At 34.1% G+C, this 17,752-nt stretch overlaps 1 protein-coding gene across 1 annotated transcript in view; it reads right to left on the reverse strand.

Annotated features, from left to right (window-relative positions):
• Positions 1-338: 338 nt before the first annotated feature.
• The window catches only part of LOC122159923 (protein FRA10AC1), a 23,444-nt gene continuing 6,030 nt past the window's right edge, over positions 339-17,752 (reverse strand). The window contains exons 3-14 of the mRNA XM_042817992.1: positions 17,043-17,135; positions 16,912-16,957; positions 14,639-14,715; positions 13,914-13,997; positions 13,346-13,430; positions 7,649-7,694; positions 5,700-5,813; positions 4,652-4,694; positions 3,519-3,643; positions 2,868-2,906; positions 1,533-1,617; positions 339-1,097 (exon numbers count right to left, since the gene is read on the reverse strand). Of these exons, the coding sequence (XP_042673926.1) occupies positions 1,055-1,097; positions 1,533-1,617; positions 2,868-2,906; positions 3,519-3,643; positions 4,652-4,694; positions 5,700-5,813; positions 7,649-7,694; positions 13,346-13,430; positions 13,914-13,997; positions 14,639-14,715; positions 16,912-16,957; positions 17,043-17,135 (880 nt within the window). The 3' untranslated portion in view covers positions 339-1,054. The remainder of the gene's footprint in view (positions 1,098-1,532; positions 1,618-2,867; positions 2,907-3,518; positions 3,644-4,651; positions 4,695-5,699; positions 5,814-7,648; positions 7,695-13,345; positions 13,431-13,913; positions 13,998-14,638; positions 14,716-16,911; positions 16,958-17,042; positions 17,136-17,752) is intronic.

Below are 17,752 nucleotides of genomic sequence, written 5' to 3' on the forward strand. Positions count from 1 at the left end.
TTTTACATGAACACTTAATTCAAAAAAGTTTGTCCTTTGTATCCAAAGTAATTTTAATCTGAAAATGTCTGCCATACCTGTACATAAGCAGAATATTTCTTTAGAAACATACAGTAAAGAATGTTTTGTGTTGTGCTGCATTTGAAAATGAAGATGAATCCAGTAAGTTTCTCACACTATACATTCTTTACTTGTATGTTCAGGATTACACGTTAAAGAAGGATTAGCATTCAATCAATGCTAAGGAGATCAGAAACCACAGATAACATACAAGCCACGTGTACATGTCCAGTGGCAAGCCACATTATTTATTTATTAAATCAAAGATGTCAACAACATTGAGAACAATTCAGATTTTTATTAATGAGTGGAATTATCAGTCACAACATATCATAACTAAAATTTAAACCAAGGTCATAATGAACGTAGCTTTTTAAGGAAGACCAGAGACATTTCAGATATGGTTTACTTAAATTCCAAGCAAAATACATGCTTGACTAAAGTGAACTTCTCTAACAGTATCTGCAACCACACAGATTCATATCTTAATATTAAAGTCTACACAACTAATACATTTAAAGCTATTAACTATAGTTCAATAAATTATAAGTACAAGTATTTTGAAGTATATGTTTTTAAACTAATAATATAATCATCTGAAATAATCTGGCAGTAGCTGAAATTTGGGATAGAATAAAGAACAGCCATCTCCTGTGGTGCACTGAGAATAAAGTATGTTCTTATTTTTCTATATTCTTCCTACTTTTATGTTACCTTGTCACATACCTTTAGCTTGTACTTCCTGAGTACATTTCTTGTATTGCATGAGTATACAGGCCTACCCCCCAAAAACAAAGAAAAAAAAGAAAACTTTCAGCCCTGAAGCCTTCTGCAGAGACAATTCACTCAGATGGTCCATATGGAGTGACTGTAGAAAAGGCATGCTGTTGGGAAGAGGTCTCTGGTCCCTACTTACAACTGAATTTCCAAACACTTATCTTGACAATTCACAGCAATGACAACAACAAAAATCAAACCCCATCAATGTCAAGTTTCAGAGAAACAAGTCCTGAAAATATTCATCAAACTCTTCCTCTCTGTAAACAAAAAAAATAGAAATATGTCAAGAAGATAACAAAATTTAGCAGAATTCTGGTTAGAGTATGTACCTGGTATACATAAGTTTTACTTATTCACTACATTCGCATGCCCATCGCATTTCTTTTTTTGTGCAACAGAATGAGTTGACTGTTAAGATTTACTGGTTAATAGGATGCAAGCACAGGATAAGACAGAGATGGTAAGATAGCTGCTTGATAAAGGTTTCTCCTCTGGTATTGTATATATGTCCAGTTAAAAAAAAAAACAAACCAAAAAACATAACAATATTCTTAGGTTCATATATAGGAGATTTAAAGCAACTTTAGATGTTAGACTATCATTAAAATACTCAGGAAAAGCCTCTGCCTTTGCAGTTCTGAATGGTCACAATATGTCTAAAAGACAAAAGCTTACTGGTTGTTCAAACTAACCGTGATTTCTCATCTGTTTCTTGCAGAGGACCTTTCCAAAAATCAGCATCTGAAGGACCATCTTGTGCATCACTGTTATCTGAATCTGTTAAAAAAATTCAGAGTGCTTAACTAATATACTTTGAAAGAATTCAGCAATTTTTTTTTTAATAGTTGTTGGCTAGGAGAAACATTTCGTTGTAATCCTGATGATAAATAACATGATTAATATTGCATGATGCAAAAACTAAAACATTTGCCAATCTTACTCAATACAACATCAAGAAGACTTTTAGACACCATTAAACTGACACTTTGGCCAAACATAGCAACAATCATGTCAGAATGCTGATCTTGACACAGAGGCTGCACTGCACTTTGTTCATAAAATTAAAGCTTCATAATCACAAACCCAGAACTACAATATATTTGTATTACAATATAGAAACTCGTGATGTTCAATGAATCAATGACTTTACTTTCTACTTGAAGAACAACTTTCATCAACCTTAGCTTATCAGTGAAATTGCAACAAACTATCAATTAGTGCCTAACTGTTCCATATAACTATAGAGAAGGGTAGAAAAGAAAATTAAAATCTCATTATTAGAAATCTCTTGACTTAAAAAAAAACTAAAAACTTTCTATACAGAATTTGGGCATGATTTGAGTCAGCAGAAAACTGTTTTGGGTCTTCCTGCATCTGTACAGGCCATTCTCAAAAGTATATGACACAACAGAGCATCAACAGAAACATTCAGATCTTTCCAAAGAGTCTGCAACAAGAATTAAGATGTCCAAAAGATGAGGCTTATTTCATCTTAAAAAGAACTAGGGACTGGAATTACTGAGATATAGGCAAGATAACCACTGCCTACAGAGTCACTGAGACTCAGCACATCTATCTGCAATGGGTCTCTGAGACAGTAATAGTGGTAGCTGCAAAAGACTCAGGCTAAAGCCTAGAATTTATTTGGCATAGTTTCTTCTCCAAGTGCCCTCCTATTAACATTTTGAGTTGGACACTTATTTGTGTTGTTCAGTAAAAGTAATAGTAGTAGTTACTAATTAGAAAAGTTCTTTACATAGCACATATTTGTGTACCATGTAGTTGCACTGTCTACTCTTTCCTGGAACAACCTAGACCCTTATTTTTATGAGTATTTTCATTTTATTATCCACCCATAATTTTCTTCCTTGCTTAAATTCAAAACATTTTCTTCTCAAAATCCATTAGTTTTCCTCCAAGACTTCAAAGTAATTATGCTGACCCATCTATTTCTCCTTGTTTTCAACATAGTTTTCTTACCACCTTATCAAATATAACAAGATTCAGAAGATATTCAAACACTTTACCTTTATCAGAAGTATCTGAATCTTCTGAAGAAACCTCATCTAGAAATAAACAGCATTTAAAAAACAGTGAGCTTATCTTGGTTTTATCTTTTATCTTACAGTGTTTATCTTACAGTGTTTACAAAGGATACATCTATCACAATAAATTACACATAAACATGTTGCACATGCATACACACACCATACATTCAAAAAAAGAAAGTAAACACTGAAGCAAAAACATTTTTTTTTCATGAGTTGAAAGGTCACCTGCTTGAGCTCAAATAAGTTATCCAAAGATCTGTAGTGCAAAAAGGTTATCTTACATTTCCAAAAGGTTTTCAACTCCAAAGTCTTAAGGAATTCCAACACTTCAGAACTGTTCAGAGTATACAACTTCCAATCCTTGGACAATGTACAATCTAATGAAATGCCCAAGACTTGGACAATTTTTTGTTGCAATAAATGTTTTTCACATGGCTATTGCTCTCCATAAAATGTAAGAAATTTATCTTTTCTTAGGTTAAAAAAAAATTACCTTTTTGACCACCTACATTATACAGTGTGGAAACAGCTACATATTTACATATGTTATCTACATATGGTAAAATTAATATTCAACTAACTTTTTTGGAATATTTTCAAAATTCAAGGTTTAAAATTTATGTTTACCTCCATGTGTCTTTTTTTTTGACTTCTTTTTTCTTGAATGAGACAATTTTGGCTTCTTAATTTTTGGTTGTTTAGAGTTCCGTACAGCTGTGCCTCTTTTCTTGCTTGCTTTGACTTCTTTCCTCCTTTAAAAAAAAAAAAAAAAAAAAAAAAAAGCTACATTTCTGAATCTTAAATTCTTAAACTTGTCACTATTTAAATTTTTAAGCTAAAAATGAAAATTGCTATAGCAGTATTAGAGCTCCACAGCTGAACATAAAGGACAGGAAATACTAAAGCTGTTAAAGCAACTCTGATGTAGACAAGGAAAACAGTGAATTGGCAGTCAAGCATTAAATAAAGCAAATAATGATATAAGGCGCTAAATTTATATTGATTGTTTTTTATGTAACAAGTGATCTTGTATATATGAAATGAGCAAAACAGAAGTAATATGGATTTTTTATTTTTTTCTTAATATTTAGTAGCAATAAAAGCTGAGGAAGGAGAATCTCAAGGCTAAGAACATGCTACAAACCGAGAACACACGTATTTTTATTTTCACCTTACAAACGTAGGCTTACTGTATGAACCTAAGCCACTTTTTCCTGTTTGCTTACATAAAAGTCAGGAAAATTATTTCTATGTTAAGCTTTGAAGCTGACAAAGAGAAAATACGCTTAATTACGTTTGTTCTGAATTCAAGAGGTTTTGTTATTTTAGTTCCAAAGAGAAGCAATATAAACAAATCTCTGTTACTTAATACATACCTGCACAGCACTACTATGAAATTGAGTACAAATTACTATTCAAAACAGATTAACTTTCAGAGACATACTGAAAGTTATCTAGTCATCTAGACACGCCATCCTATTGTTTAGGAAAGGAAAAGCTTTCCAGCTCTTAAACAGAGTAAGAGAGAAAATGAAAAATGACAATGCTTTGCAAAAACTTTCAGAAAAGAAAAATAACCATTGGAATGAAAGTAACCCAAGGAAACTTATTTGGAGGATTCCTCTTGTTTGGTGAGTTTCATAATTTTATTAGCACAAAAATACCTAACTCTCAATGGTGACAGGATAATGCCTTCATACGTACTCCAAAACAGAGCCTATTAATAATTAAACCCCCATATTTCCAAAATACTTCATTACCTGTGATGAAAGTTTAGTTTATAAGAACACTCTGGACATAGTCCTGAAAAAGAGAGAATGAGAACACCACAGTCATGTGTCTGATGAGCACAACTAACAAAACTTGACAGTAAACACATAAAACTAGATACAACACTATTTTCCAATCTGAGTAGATTTTCCTACAAAACTGAATTCCAATGTAATTTTAGGCATGGTTAAGAAAAATGCACAATAAATATTTACAGTACAACCCTAGATTTTACTGAACCTGGAGAAAGATTACAGGTTTAGCAATGACAATTCTTCTAAAAAAATATCAGTGCTTCTCATGTGCAGACATCAAATTCCATGGATCTTTGTGAACAGATCAAATTGTTCTACACTTACACTGAAGATCCACAAATCTCTGAGAGCTTCGCCAGCAACCAAGTGCTGCCACCTTGGAGTGTTTTGTGCACAAAAAAAATAAATCATCCTAAGCCTCTTTTTCACAGAAAAACTGTGTGAATTGTTGTAAGGTTAATTACCTGATGAACATTGCAAAATATACTGAATAAGAAAATCCCACTCAAGAAGCATTAATAAAAAAAGAAGTAATTTATCAAAATTTCTTCCAAAAGCCAAACTTTTGGAAGAAAACATAACAATGAAAAATAAAATCAGTTGAGCTGAAGATGTGCATAAACTTTACTATTCCTAAGCCCCAAAAACTTCTAAGCCACATAATTGACTAAACAATGAATATGATTAAACTTTCCTTGCAATTCATTATTGTCCATTAAAATCGGACATGCTTGTATACAACATAGTTTATCATGTTATTCTAATTTTACCACATCAAGAATGATACATGATGAGGTGCTCAACTACTCTGTCATAAATAACAATAGTAGCCAATCTTGCTAAGTCAAGACCACTATAATATACTACTTCTCACTAAATGATCGCTACTCTGAAGTTTATTTTCCACTTTGCATGAACTGTTCTCATCAAAACTGGGTCTAATTCCACAGCTTTTCAAGATATTTGTCTTCTTTTAAGGATATGTAAACTTTTTCAGACTTACTCAGTTTCACAAGTGCATTCCTCTTTTCACCATGTTCAACGTAACCAAAATTCACCTCCCAGCTTTTCAGGCCTTCTTCGCCATCACAGTGTTTATTTCCACAAGAAAACTGACCTTTTATAAAGATAAAAAAAAAAAACAAACATGGTTCAGTGATTAATGTGAATAAGTTTAGGGTTTCTGGTTTTGCTCAGCTTTTGCTTCTTACTTTTTTTCAAAGAAAAAAGTCCAGAGCTAAAATTAAATCTGAGGAAACAATAACTGATACAAAGTGACAAAACAATCATGCTCATCCAATATTGCATCCTTGCAAAGAAGTTGCAATTTAGACACAGATTTCTAGTGACATCAAACCATTTGATGCACAAAGAAGATGCCCATACTTTTATTAACCTACAAGTTAACCTAGCAACTTGTATTCTACTGACTTTTCATAAACATTTTACTTTTAGGAAGAGGAAATACAATACTTAAAAAAAGAAAGCCAAGTCTGTGAAAAAGCATGCAATAGCCTGAAATACTTTCTTGGGTTTATTATATTAAACACAACACTAGTTTTAAAACAATATACACACAGTCAATGTTGTTTACATCACTGAATTCCCCACACTGCATTAATAGAGATTCATATATTCAATTTGCAGAAGACTAATTTGTCTGCAGAGCTCGCAATAAGGATCTACATTAATAGGCTCACAAGCAGGACCGTGTGAAACGATTAACCTGGGAACATTCTCCTTAAGCTTCTAACTAATGGATTGCCAGTGTCCTCAGATACTTCAGTTCTGCAACACAAAACCACTTGCACTGTAACACTTGAACCAAATAAAACAACACTCACACTGTAAGCTTTGAATTCATAAACATTAAATATGTTTGACACTATGGAAGGTGTGGTTATCAGGAACCTATACCATCTGCAATCATTTATACATGACCTTACATGTCATGCTTACACAGCTTACATACTGTGGAAAGCAAAGCGATCAAACATACACAACCATACACTGCCTTCAAACTATAACTCATGCTTACACAGCTTACATACTGTGGAAAGCAAAGCAATCAAACATACACAACCATACACTGCCTTCAAACTATAACCCAGAGGTTCTTAGCACCATTATTACTGTCCCAGCTAAATTTAGCACACACGTTCCTTTTTTAAAATGTGAATCACCATCCATTCACAGCCGATCAGATTAAGGCAAGGTATTAAAGTTTTGCTACACTTCAATTAAAGCAATTTCTGTTACTCGTTTATTGGAGGGAAGAGCACAGGAAGGCATTAGCCACGTCCTTCCAAAGTGACCGCTTCCACTGGCACGCCAGGCAGCGCGAGGCTCTTGTGCCCCCCCGTGGCGGGAGGCAACGCCGCTCAGTGCTGCGACCCACAACAAGCGGCAGCTTCCCATGACCAGTTCATTAGTTCACTGATCTTTTCCAATCCACAGGATCACAGCATTCATTTTTCTCACACGTGCATACATGACTGCCGAAAACTGCACACGTGTACGAGCATCCTACCCCAGGAACAGCACTATATTCGTATAATTTACTTGCTTGTTCAGTTACTTGAAAGTTTGTGCCCCACAGCACTGAAATGGGGACCACTGAAATGAGCTCCCTTAGAGAATCAGCAAGAATAAGTCACTGATTTAGAGATGGGACTGGAAGACATGATAACAATTCTCACTGAAGCTTTCAGAACCAGTTTACTCTGAAAGTTATCATTTTTCTTGACATAGAATTTTTCTTTATGTAGATCAGTATGCTCACTAGAGCTATGGAGAATAGAACAGAGAAGTTAAAAGCTACATTGATTTATTACCATTTGATACACTTATTAGTATAAATTGTCAAATACAGTCAAACAAAATTATGCTGAAAAGAAGCAATAAAAGCAATAGCCACAGTGAAATGTAATATAAAATTCAAGGGAGGATTACCTTTTCCTGAAATTACTTCCTTCTCATGTCTCCATCTAAATCCAAACTGTTAAGGTAAGAATGAAAATTAGTTGTGAATAGTCAACAATTTCAGTAATATAAAGCCTAATTTCAGTAACTGATATTCTGCATGTGCTTCATTCATTAAATGAAATTTTATCTGTTAATTAAATGTATCTCTCTGCTTCTGCTTGCAGAAGGATCCAAACTTACTCATATAACTGACATTCCAGTAGATGCTGTTTAATTCTGAACAACTTTCTAAAAGACTTCGTAGCACACAGAACAACAAATAGGAAATTGGGACAGACTGGATGGCTTTACCAGATACTTCATTGCAATTCTGTGCACACTAAAAAATAAGACCATCACTAGAATACTGAAAAGACACACGACTACAAAACCATGGGTCACACTTCACATCCTAAGACTACAACAAAAGCAAAAATTAACTTACATATCCTTTTACATTGCAAAAAACTTCACCTGAAGAAAACCCAGCTACTATTTTTGCTTTCGGGTAGAATCTGCTTCATTCTCTCTCTAAGTGCCACATAATCCAGTGAGAAGATCAAAGACAAAAGGGAGCGAGAACAGCCTCAAAAAAACAAGTCTCTTTTCACTAACAAGTACAAAGAAAGGACAAAACTCAGTGCCACGCAGCTCATCCAAAAAGTGTTATCTGGTATTTCATTTAAAAGTCATATACTTGGAGTATATAAAGTCAGAAATAAAATTCCTGCTCTCCTGATCTGTAAGCAAGGCATGGAAGATTCTGAACTTCATGTTAAAACTTGGAAGGAGGCAAACTGTGGGGAGAAGGTTTCTAAAATTAGAGAGGTATACACATGGCCATAAAGACCTTTGAACCTGTGTTCCAAGTTGTTGTTTGGAATATGATGCTGCTCTTGAGGCACTCAAAGACTGAACCCACACAAATGTGCATTTTCCTAGATGCTATGGCATGCATTTTGTAATATAATTGCTTAATTTTATGTGTTTTTTTTTAATATCTAATTGAGTCCAGACATCTATTGATCTATGTAGGGTTTTTTTTGTTTGTTTGTTTGTTTTGTTTTTAAATAAACCATAATAATTCTTCATCTGTAAGGCAGCAGTACGGAGTTCTCATGTGAGAAGTAGTATACATTTCAAAGAACACTGGAAAAATGGAGTAAGAATTGTTCTGGCTCTTAAGAATATGGCTGATAAGTGATAACTAAAATTGAAGAACTGAGCAGAAAGGCAAAATAAAGTACGGTATTACACAGCTATGTTTAAGAAAGCTAAAAATATAAGCACCAATCATTATTTGCCTCTTGAAATCTGTCCACTAATTTCAGAATTGGTTTTAGGAGTATAAACTTTCATAGTTCCTAGTTTCACATAACAAAACAAATGAAACAGAGGAGACGATCAGGTACTGCTGTCATATTGTGATAATGTCCATTTGCTAAGGCTGGATCAGGCTGTGCTTGTACTGCTCTACAATCTGCAGTGTGTTCTAAAGTACCAGTTAAACCACTCGCACTTCAGTCAAACAAAAATTAATCAATTTTAAGGAAAAACAACTGTGCTGAACAATTTGGTGAAAAAACAATGCAAAGTACAATTGTAAATATAGAATTTATGACAAAAAACAGATTTAACACTTGGTCTATAGTGATTAAGGGTACTGCAATTCTGAAAAGCTTGTGCTGCATTTAAAAATATTGCACATTTAAGCATCAGCAATACTTGGGCACCAATGTTGCATGTGTGTGCTGCAGTATATAAAAAGTAAAATGTTTTCTCATTGTTCCTCTGCCACTTCCCCATTTACGCAGTTAGTTATCTATGCACACTTTAGATACTGAAGCAGATTTTCCTCACAGTCCCAACATGAGCCATTATGACATACATCTGCTGATATCCTTACAGAGTATCTCTGCAATAGTATCAAGAAAAAAAAAAAAAAAAAAAAAAAAAAAAGAAAAAAAAAGAAAAAAAAAAGAAAAAAGAAAAAGAAAGAAAAAAGAAAAAAAAAAGGAGAGGTTGCAATATAAGAAAGGAGGGAGCCAGAACCACCTGTGCTACCAGAAACCCAGCATATATACACAGCCAGGATGAAACATGTCCTCATCTGCTATTTAGTGTTTGCCTATCATTCTTTCATCAATTAATAGAAAAAGACAGAGGGAAAAAGACTGAAAAAAAAAAAAAAAAAGAAATTAAAAAAATCAATGAAATCAGAACTATGCAACAACCATAACCCTCCAGGCTAAAATACCAGAAACAGATTAAATTAATATAGGAAAATTAAAGATAAGTTCTTGAATAGTCAGCCTGTAAAACAAAGGAAAACAGAACCATCATCAGCAGTCATGTTGCCTATTCTTTGATAAATGCATTCAACAAAATTTAAAATGAGCTATTTCTCTAAAAAGAAGACGACTAAGTAGACTAACTCCAAAATGGATTTTGGATTTTACAGGACTATCAAATGACTAACTTAAAAAGTAGATAGTTTCTAAAGATGTGAAAGATCTTTTAATATCCATGAACAGTAAATTTCTCAAATTAATTATGGACTGCTTGCATAGAATTTATTGTTTATTTATTGTTAGTTGTAAACAACTAGCATGTCCAGAGTCACCTCTTTTAGAAAAGAAGAAAGGTATAAATTTAAACAAAATGGTGGAAAAACATCATAGGCGTTTTAAGTATTTTTCTTTTCCCATAAAAGCTTTCCTTGCTGACAGGGACAAAAGTGAGTGTATTACCAAATGGAAGACAAGTTGGCCTAGAACTCTGAAAATGATCAGGAAAAAAAAAGCAACATAAAAGAATAAACTATTCTGTCTAACGACTGGGTGTCAGGTTGATCTCATTTCTTATCAAATGGCAGACATTTCCATCTGTCGATCTATAAAACAAAGCACAAACACAGCGAATAAGATTCCTTTTGGGAAAATAAGGCTAAGAGAAAGAACATTTCTAGCCTAATGCCTAACGAAGTCAAACTTACATGCTGAGCACTCTCCCTTACTGCATAGCAAAACTGTCAACAGAGCTAAAATATCTGACAATACTGATGGTCATTTATCAGCATCAAAGCTTGCAGACAAGAAGCTCAAAGGTACAAACAAATCTTGACCTTAAGTAACTTGCATCCAGGGAAAATACAAGAAGTAACAAGCACATCAACACAAGAGTTGTCAGAGCATACTCTTCCAGCATCTACAGGTAGCCTCATACCAGAAGACCATCTTGGCATTGCTCATTAAAAGCAAAGATGAAGATGGCACACACACACACAAAAAAATGAGACACGACAGAGGATTTATTATGGGATATTTAGGGGAGGAACCAAAGGCAGGGATGAATTTATAAGATCTGGGGAAGAAAGAGTGTAGGATAACATAAGGATAAGCAGCAGAATGACACTGCTCACACGAATGCTGTTCTGTGTCTTGACCTGTGTGGCTGATTCTGTATGCATATTATACACATATAATAATACATTATTATTACACATATACGTCTGTGCTCTGTGTGTGCGCCTAACACAAATATGTTTTCAGCCTCATTACTGCTGGAACCTGGGTGCATGTGATGCAGAGGTCTCCCCATCTCAGGCTATTGAACCCAGCATGATATAGCTTCCTTTAACAAAGGGTTTCAGTTTTATGAAGTCCTACACAGAAGATGAGGGCTTTTTCATTGTCTGCTTTTGAGCTTCTGATTTTGAAAACACACAAGTGCTGATTTCTCAGACCTCAGCAGTGTGCTATGCATGGAACTGGCTCTTATTATCCACTACTTAGGAAAACTGAGTTGGTTTTCTCAGATGGAAAGTTCTAAATGAGATCTTAACTACAATCTTAACATGTAAGTCGGAGAAGAATTAGGCAGCTATAAGACTTTGGGTAGTAGCAAATAATTATTGTGAAAAGACAGATGGAATAGGTGGGCCAGTTTCAATCTCTGTCTTTTGATAAGAGCTTTTTATAGATGGATAAAAAACACACACGTTAAAAAAAAACAAAACAACAAACCCTTATCTTCAATTTTACTGTTATCTAACAGGATATAAAGCATCATCAACTATGAGATGAGAAGTTGACCAGCTGAGAAGCTTGCTACACAGCCTGCACCTCTCACCACCAACACTGCAAAACTGAAAGTATGAGCAGCTAAAGATAGCTGACTTCAATTTCTAGAAAAGACAAAAAAAGAATCAAGGCAGAAAAAAATCTGAAAGCACAGCCTGCATTCCACTGGTGTGAATGGGAACTGATCAGCAGCCTATTTCTGACTTCCAAGAAATAAGCCTGCTTTGGCATTCCTCTGTACCAAACAGGGGCATGGATAAATCAACAAAAGAGAATGATCTGGAGAAAAGACTCCAGTGTGATCACAACATATTTGATGACAGAAAGCATAAAAGAAAGTAACAGAATGAATTACATGATATATCAGCGTTATGCTGAAATAAAAATTCCAAGATTGTTGAATAATGACTTATTAGCATACACAGATATTCAGAGCGACCTCACAGCTAGGACAGTCCCATCTGAAGTCTGACAAAGGAATACTATTCACACAAAATAGGAAACTAGGGCAAAACAGTTTCCCACAGAGGACAGTGAACATATGGAAACTTGGCAAAGCAAGGAAAGAAACAAAATCTGTAAGCAAGCTCAAGGGAATCTCAGGTTAGGAGTAGTGTAAACACTGAGGGATATGAGACAAGTACAGGAAAATAAAATGAAGTTTACTTGTTAAAAAAAAAAAAGGAAGGAAGGCATCTGCAGCATTATTACTTTCTCATTTTTATTAATCTTCATTTAATATTTGCATTTCTTCCGTTCAACTTTTTTTCAGAGGGCTGTAATTTTTTTGGCCTAATATTATAGTTTAAACTCAGCCCTTGCAAATATTTACGAGCAAATGTAATTTTCTATACTATAAATAGTCTCAAAGAGCTTTACCTAGACACCAGTTGCAGGGCTTGGCTGTTACTATGTGTTAACAACACCAATATGCACTTGAGTTTAGAAATAGTTCGTAAATTCACAATACAAAATGCATATACTCCTTTTGACTAAGACATTAATTAAAAAATTAGAAACAATAATGGCTGCTTTGGTTAAGAAGAAAAAAGGGTCTTGGAAATCATCTGTTTCTCTTCAGAAATTCTATTTACTTACAAAGAAAATACAAATCCTGTTTCCATAAACAGAAAAAGACAAGCAGCAAGAGACACTGCCTTAGAACAGACATATGCAAAACTGTTTAAGACAGCATTCAAGTACAGAACTCTCTTTTTAGACTTTAAAAAAAATCCAAACCACAACAACAGCAAGAAAAACAGTAACACTATGGGGTTTTTTTAGGCTTTCTTGAACTCTTCTCTCTAGCCAAACCTCTCTTGCCTTCTCTCCCTAACCCCTCATTTTCTGCCTTGCTTACACACAATGCATCTCTCCACAAAAAACTGTTATACAGAAATGCTTCTATTCCCACAAAAGCACATTTCTGGGGCAGTGACAATGCTTAGATTCAAAACTGCTGCTGCTTATTAAGTAACTTCACAGTTTCTCACAACTCTCTTTCTAGGGAAAGGGTACTAAAATTCTGGTTTCACAACATACAGTGTTGTAGGAAAAAAAAAAAGCAGGCTTAAAAACTATGATTTACAATAATCAAATGTACCTTGTTCTCTTTGTATCTACTGAGATCTGCTATACAGTATTCTTTGAATAATTTATCATAATACTTCTTTGCAAGCCTCTTCTCCCTGTAAAAAGTTTGGTTTTTTTTTAAATTAAATATAGAATACAATTCATTTTACATTTTAATGACTTTAAGCAAGATAAATACATATGGTTTCATCTGAAGAACACAAGTTGCAGAGCTAGAAATGCAAAAGAAATATACTCTTTGACAAAAGAAGAAATTTCACAACAGTGGAAAAATGCATCCAAAATACATCCACAGCCCAGATTAAATTACTTTTTTTCAAAGAGGCTTCCTTCAGGATACTCAGAACAGTCATTTGGCCCTCAGAGAATGCACAAATAATTTTCAGTTCTTTCTGTCATCAACTAATTTCGTCACTGATTGATACTACTATGTCTCCTAAAGTTCTTCCATTTTTAAGTGCATTAAAGATCAAAGGACGATCACTAAGTATGCACAGCAATCCCTAATTAACAGAAGACACTACAAACTTGGTACAAAGTGATCTAAAATTACTGTTTTATGTAATAGCTCCAGGTACCAATTCATGTCTGCTTCATCATCTTCTCTCCACAGGAATCTATGGTTTTCTCTTATAACATCGAGATCCGTCTTGTCATTCTCGCTGTAAAAGAACATTATTTCAGTACAACATACCAATGAAAAGTTAGCCACATACTAATTTGGTGAACACCAGTATCTCGTATTTTTTATCTCCATCTCACAGCATACGTGAATGCATTGCTGTGGAATAAAACTATTAAACAATGGTTTGTTTTTCCCACATGGAAACTTCCCGGTGGCAAATGGCCACGGAAACTGCAGATGGCATGATCCTGACTGATGATACTTTTCTTTTAGACAGTTATGTCAGAAGGCAGTTACAGGCAGCTCTACAGAAAGACATCACTGTAGTGGACAACTGACAGCAATTTAGCACATTTCAAAAATACTCCACACTGATAACTTGAAAATACTGCCAGATATTTCTCAGTGTACCTTCAACTAATGTTCACCTGTCATCTTTCCGTTTACATAACAAAACAAGAATAATTCAGCTTATGGTTAAGTTCTTACATAAAAATAATGATGCAAAGTGAAACAAAGCAGTTCTGCGCTCTGGATATTTACAAGGAATGTAGTTACTACTTGGGACCAAACAAATCAGTAATTTGAGACACACATTTCTCATCTCCCTCAAAGTTATAATTTAACTGCTTTGCATATCAGAGGGACCCTGAGGACATGAGGGGAAATACTGCTTACCCAGAACGTCGGAAATCCTCCATTTTCCCACCATAGTACAAAATGTAGTCATTCACTAACTTTCTATGTCTCGAATACTGAATAAAGCAATTAAGGAATCTGTTTCAGTACTTCCATTCTTCTACTTCACTATCAGTTTGCAACTAAATGAACAATTAAAACTTTCAATATTCTGAACAGAATTCATTTTTTTGTTCCCCAAAAACTGTTCGGTAATTTCCAGAAACAAGAGAATTAATTAGCAATTTTCACCCAATTACCTCTTACAGGAGCTACTTTCCAAATACAGGACTTTAAGGCAATTTCCTCTGTAAAACCTCAATCAGCTGCCAGAACTTTATAGAACTGTTCTTCAAAGATGCTCTATAAGCATGTGCATAGAAGCTGTTTCAATCTTCAGCTGTGATTTGCACATAACTTCTTAGTACTGTGGTTTCAATTTTAATACAAGCTTGTACTTTGTATTATAAACATGAGTAGGGTAGAATTTATTTTATACCATAAAATACAAATAAAAGCTATTTGCTTTAGTTTTTCAGATGAAAACCACAGGAAACTTTTTTTTTTTTTTTTTAACCTGGGCCTCAGAAACATGATTTGAAACCTATTTTGTACCTATTCTGCACCATGACATGAGCAAAATTACATAACTATTTATTTGGAAAATAAGCATCTTCACATTAGAGATGGCTATTCAAAAATATTTTCTTCTATATTCTATTCTTCTATTAACTTCTATAAAGTTTCTGAAACAAAAAGTTACAAAACGCATTACCTTCTTGTACACAGGCAGGCAAATATTACATCGTGCGAAAAAAACCAATTTGTATCGACCTACTGTTTTCCCATGTATACTTCAATGGAGAAAACATCTTGTTTTCCAAAGGCCTTAAAAATGTTAATTTAACCTCAGTATGCATGTTTTCTTTTTCCTTTCCACCACAACCAAAAGGAATTTGTTCCTTAAACAAGTAGAAAAGGTGTTCTTCTGCAAAAAAACACATTAAGTACAACATACTATTTTGTGTTCTTATATGAGTTACCAGGAGTTAAAAGAACAAAACTGTAAAGGTCTTAGATAGAAAACACTCAAAAACATAAGCAGAACCTTTTAAGAGTTTCTACACAATTAGCTTTATAGTGAACTCCAGGAAACATGGGCTTCTCTGTGATTAATGGCTAGCTACAGTGCCAGGTGGACTGATTGGGATACGTCTGTGACACTAAACGGTTTGGTTTATGCAGCCCCTGGTCACATAAAAATGGAGGGCTAACATTATTTTCCTATTATTGACTTTTGTCACTGGAGAATAGCTATTTAAAACAAGCAGGGAATGGACAGCATTTGAAATATGGTCAGTCAAAACATAACGACAGCAACCCAAGATAAGTAAAATGTATTTCATATTTAACTGTTGTAAAAGATAGGCAGATACAATGGTTGCGTGCTCAAGCTAAGAGATTTTTTTAAAAGCCTATGTAGGAACAGTAATGCAAAACTATCAACAACATTTAAATTAACTACTTTCACTATTTGATAAAGCCATTCATATCACTTGCTTCGATTAAATTTGACAGAAACTAAGTATGCCTTGTGTAAGGTAAATATCAAACACTTGATCAAAACATGAATCTGAAAGCTACACAACTTCTTTTAAGGAGTACAGCGTGTCATGCCTTTTGTACACACATTGTAATTATTTTAACATGTGCCCCAGGTGAAAGCTAAATAAAAAGAGAAAGGTTATAATCTAAATGAAGCAGTAGCTTTAAAAATACATAGTCGCATGAAATATGATTAAGAGATTAAAAAAACTAAAATAGAAGTAGACATTATATTAAACAGGCTTACATTATGGCATCTGTAGAATCTGCCTGAGACTATGCTATTTTGCACAGACTTCTGAATTTGTTGATGCAATTTTTGGACTTCCAGTGGAAATGTATTTGCCCATAGATGTAGGCAGCCTCATACAGAATTATACTCTGTATTAACTCAACTGAAAGAGCAAAGTGCATTTGTGTTGAATAAGTAAAATAACAACTTAGTTTCAAACAAGGCAACTTAGCATATCGAAACTGTAGAAATACTGCGTTCTCCGAGTAGTCTACTGAGTAAAGGCATTCTCAGAGAGATCTCAGTAACAAAAATAAGCTAATTTGAATAACTACTCAGTATCTGGTGCTGCACTTGCAACTATAAAAACTGAGAAATTCAACTATTTTGACAAAACAGATTTTCAAACTCGAAGAAAAATTAAATGAAAGGATACTGCATCCATCGATATCAGGTGAAATCTTCTCTTCCTTGCTTCTTCTCTGTTAATAATAACAAATACATTTCAGTGAAAGTTACCTTTACATGAAGGAAAAAAGCCTCACCAGTGCAATAGATAAAAAATACCTGTCCCATTCTTCAGCAGCAAATTGCCTGTGAGCAACCTTGACTTGTTTTGGTTTTTGGAATGGCTTTACCAGAAGGCTATCTTCTTTCGTGCTAAAGATAGAGAGGGAAAAGGAAAGAAAGTTCAGTCACAACCTGTCAAAAGAAATAGCATACCATATAGAAAACTTGAGCAACTTGAGTAACAAAAGCTATGTTCATTTCTACATGAATAAAATGAGACCTCAGAATCAACATCAGATTAGACTTTACTTCATTTGGAGAACAAAGATGCAAAGGCATTTGCTTACAGTTAAAAGAAAATCATCAACAATTCATACTTTATCAACATTATTACCATAGAACTACAACAAAACAAGATTTTTAAATTTCACTCTACGTTTCAAGCCCTGTATAAACTAGGTTGCAGAGCTAAGTAGAAAAAGGAAGAAAAATATGCTTGTTGATTAAGACTGAACATTAGTAACCCTATCCCATCCTTTCATGCATCTCAGCACTTCATTAAAGTTCTCTGCTTCTCTTAAGACATCATGAGAATCTCTGATTTAAAACTTAAGTAAGTACCATGTTGTGAACCATACTTATCAGTGAGCACTTAAAAATATTTTCAAAATTCAAGAAAATAATAAAAAGTTTAAACGTAAAGAGATGCACTTTTAGCTTAGTAGGAGGTATATTTAGTTTCTTAGAATCATAGAATCATAGAATCA

This window comes from Centrocercus urophasianus, unplaced genomic scaffold (genome assembly GCF_019232065.1).
Source record: "Centrocercus urophasianus isolate 14NV4802_14NV808 unplaced genomic scaffold, USGS_Curo_1.0 seq_17, whole genome shotgun sequence".
NCBI classification, from domain to species: Eukaryota; Metazoa; Chordata; class Aves; order Galliformes; family Phasianidae; genus Centrocercus; species Centrocercus urophasianus.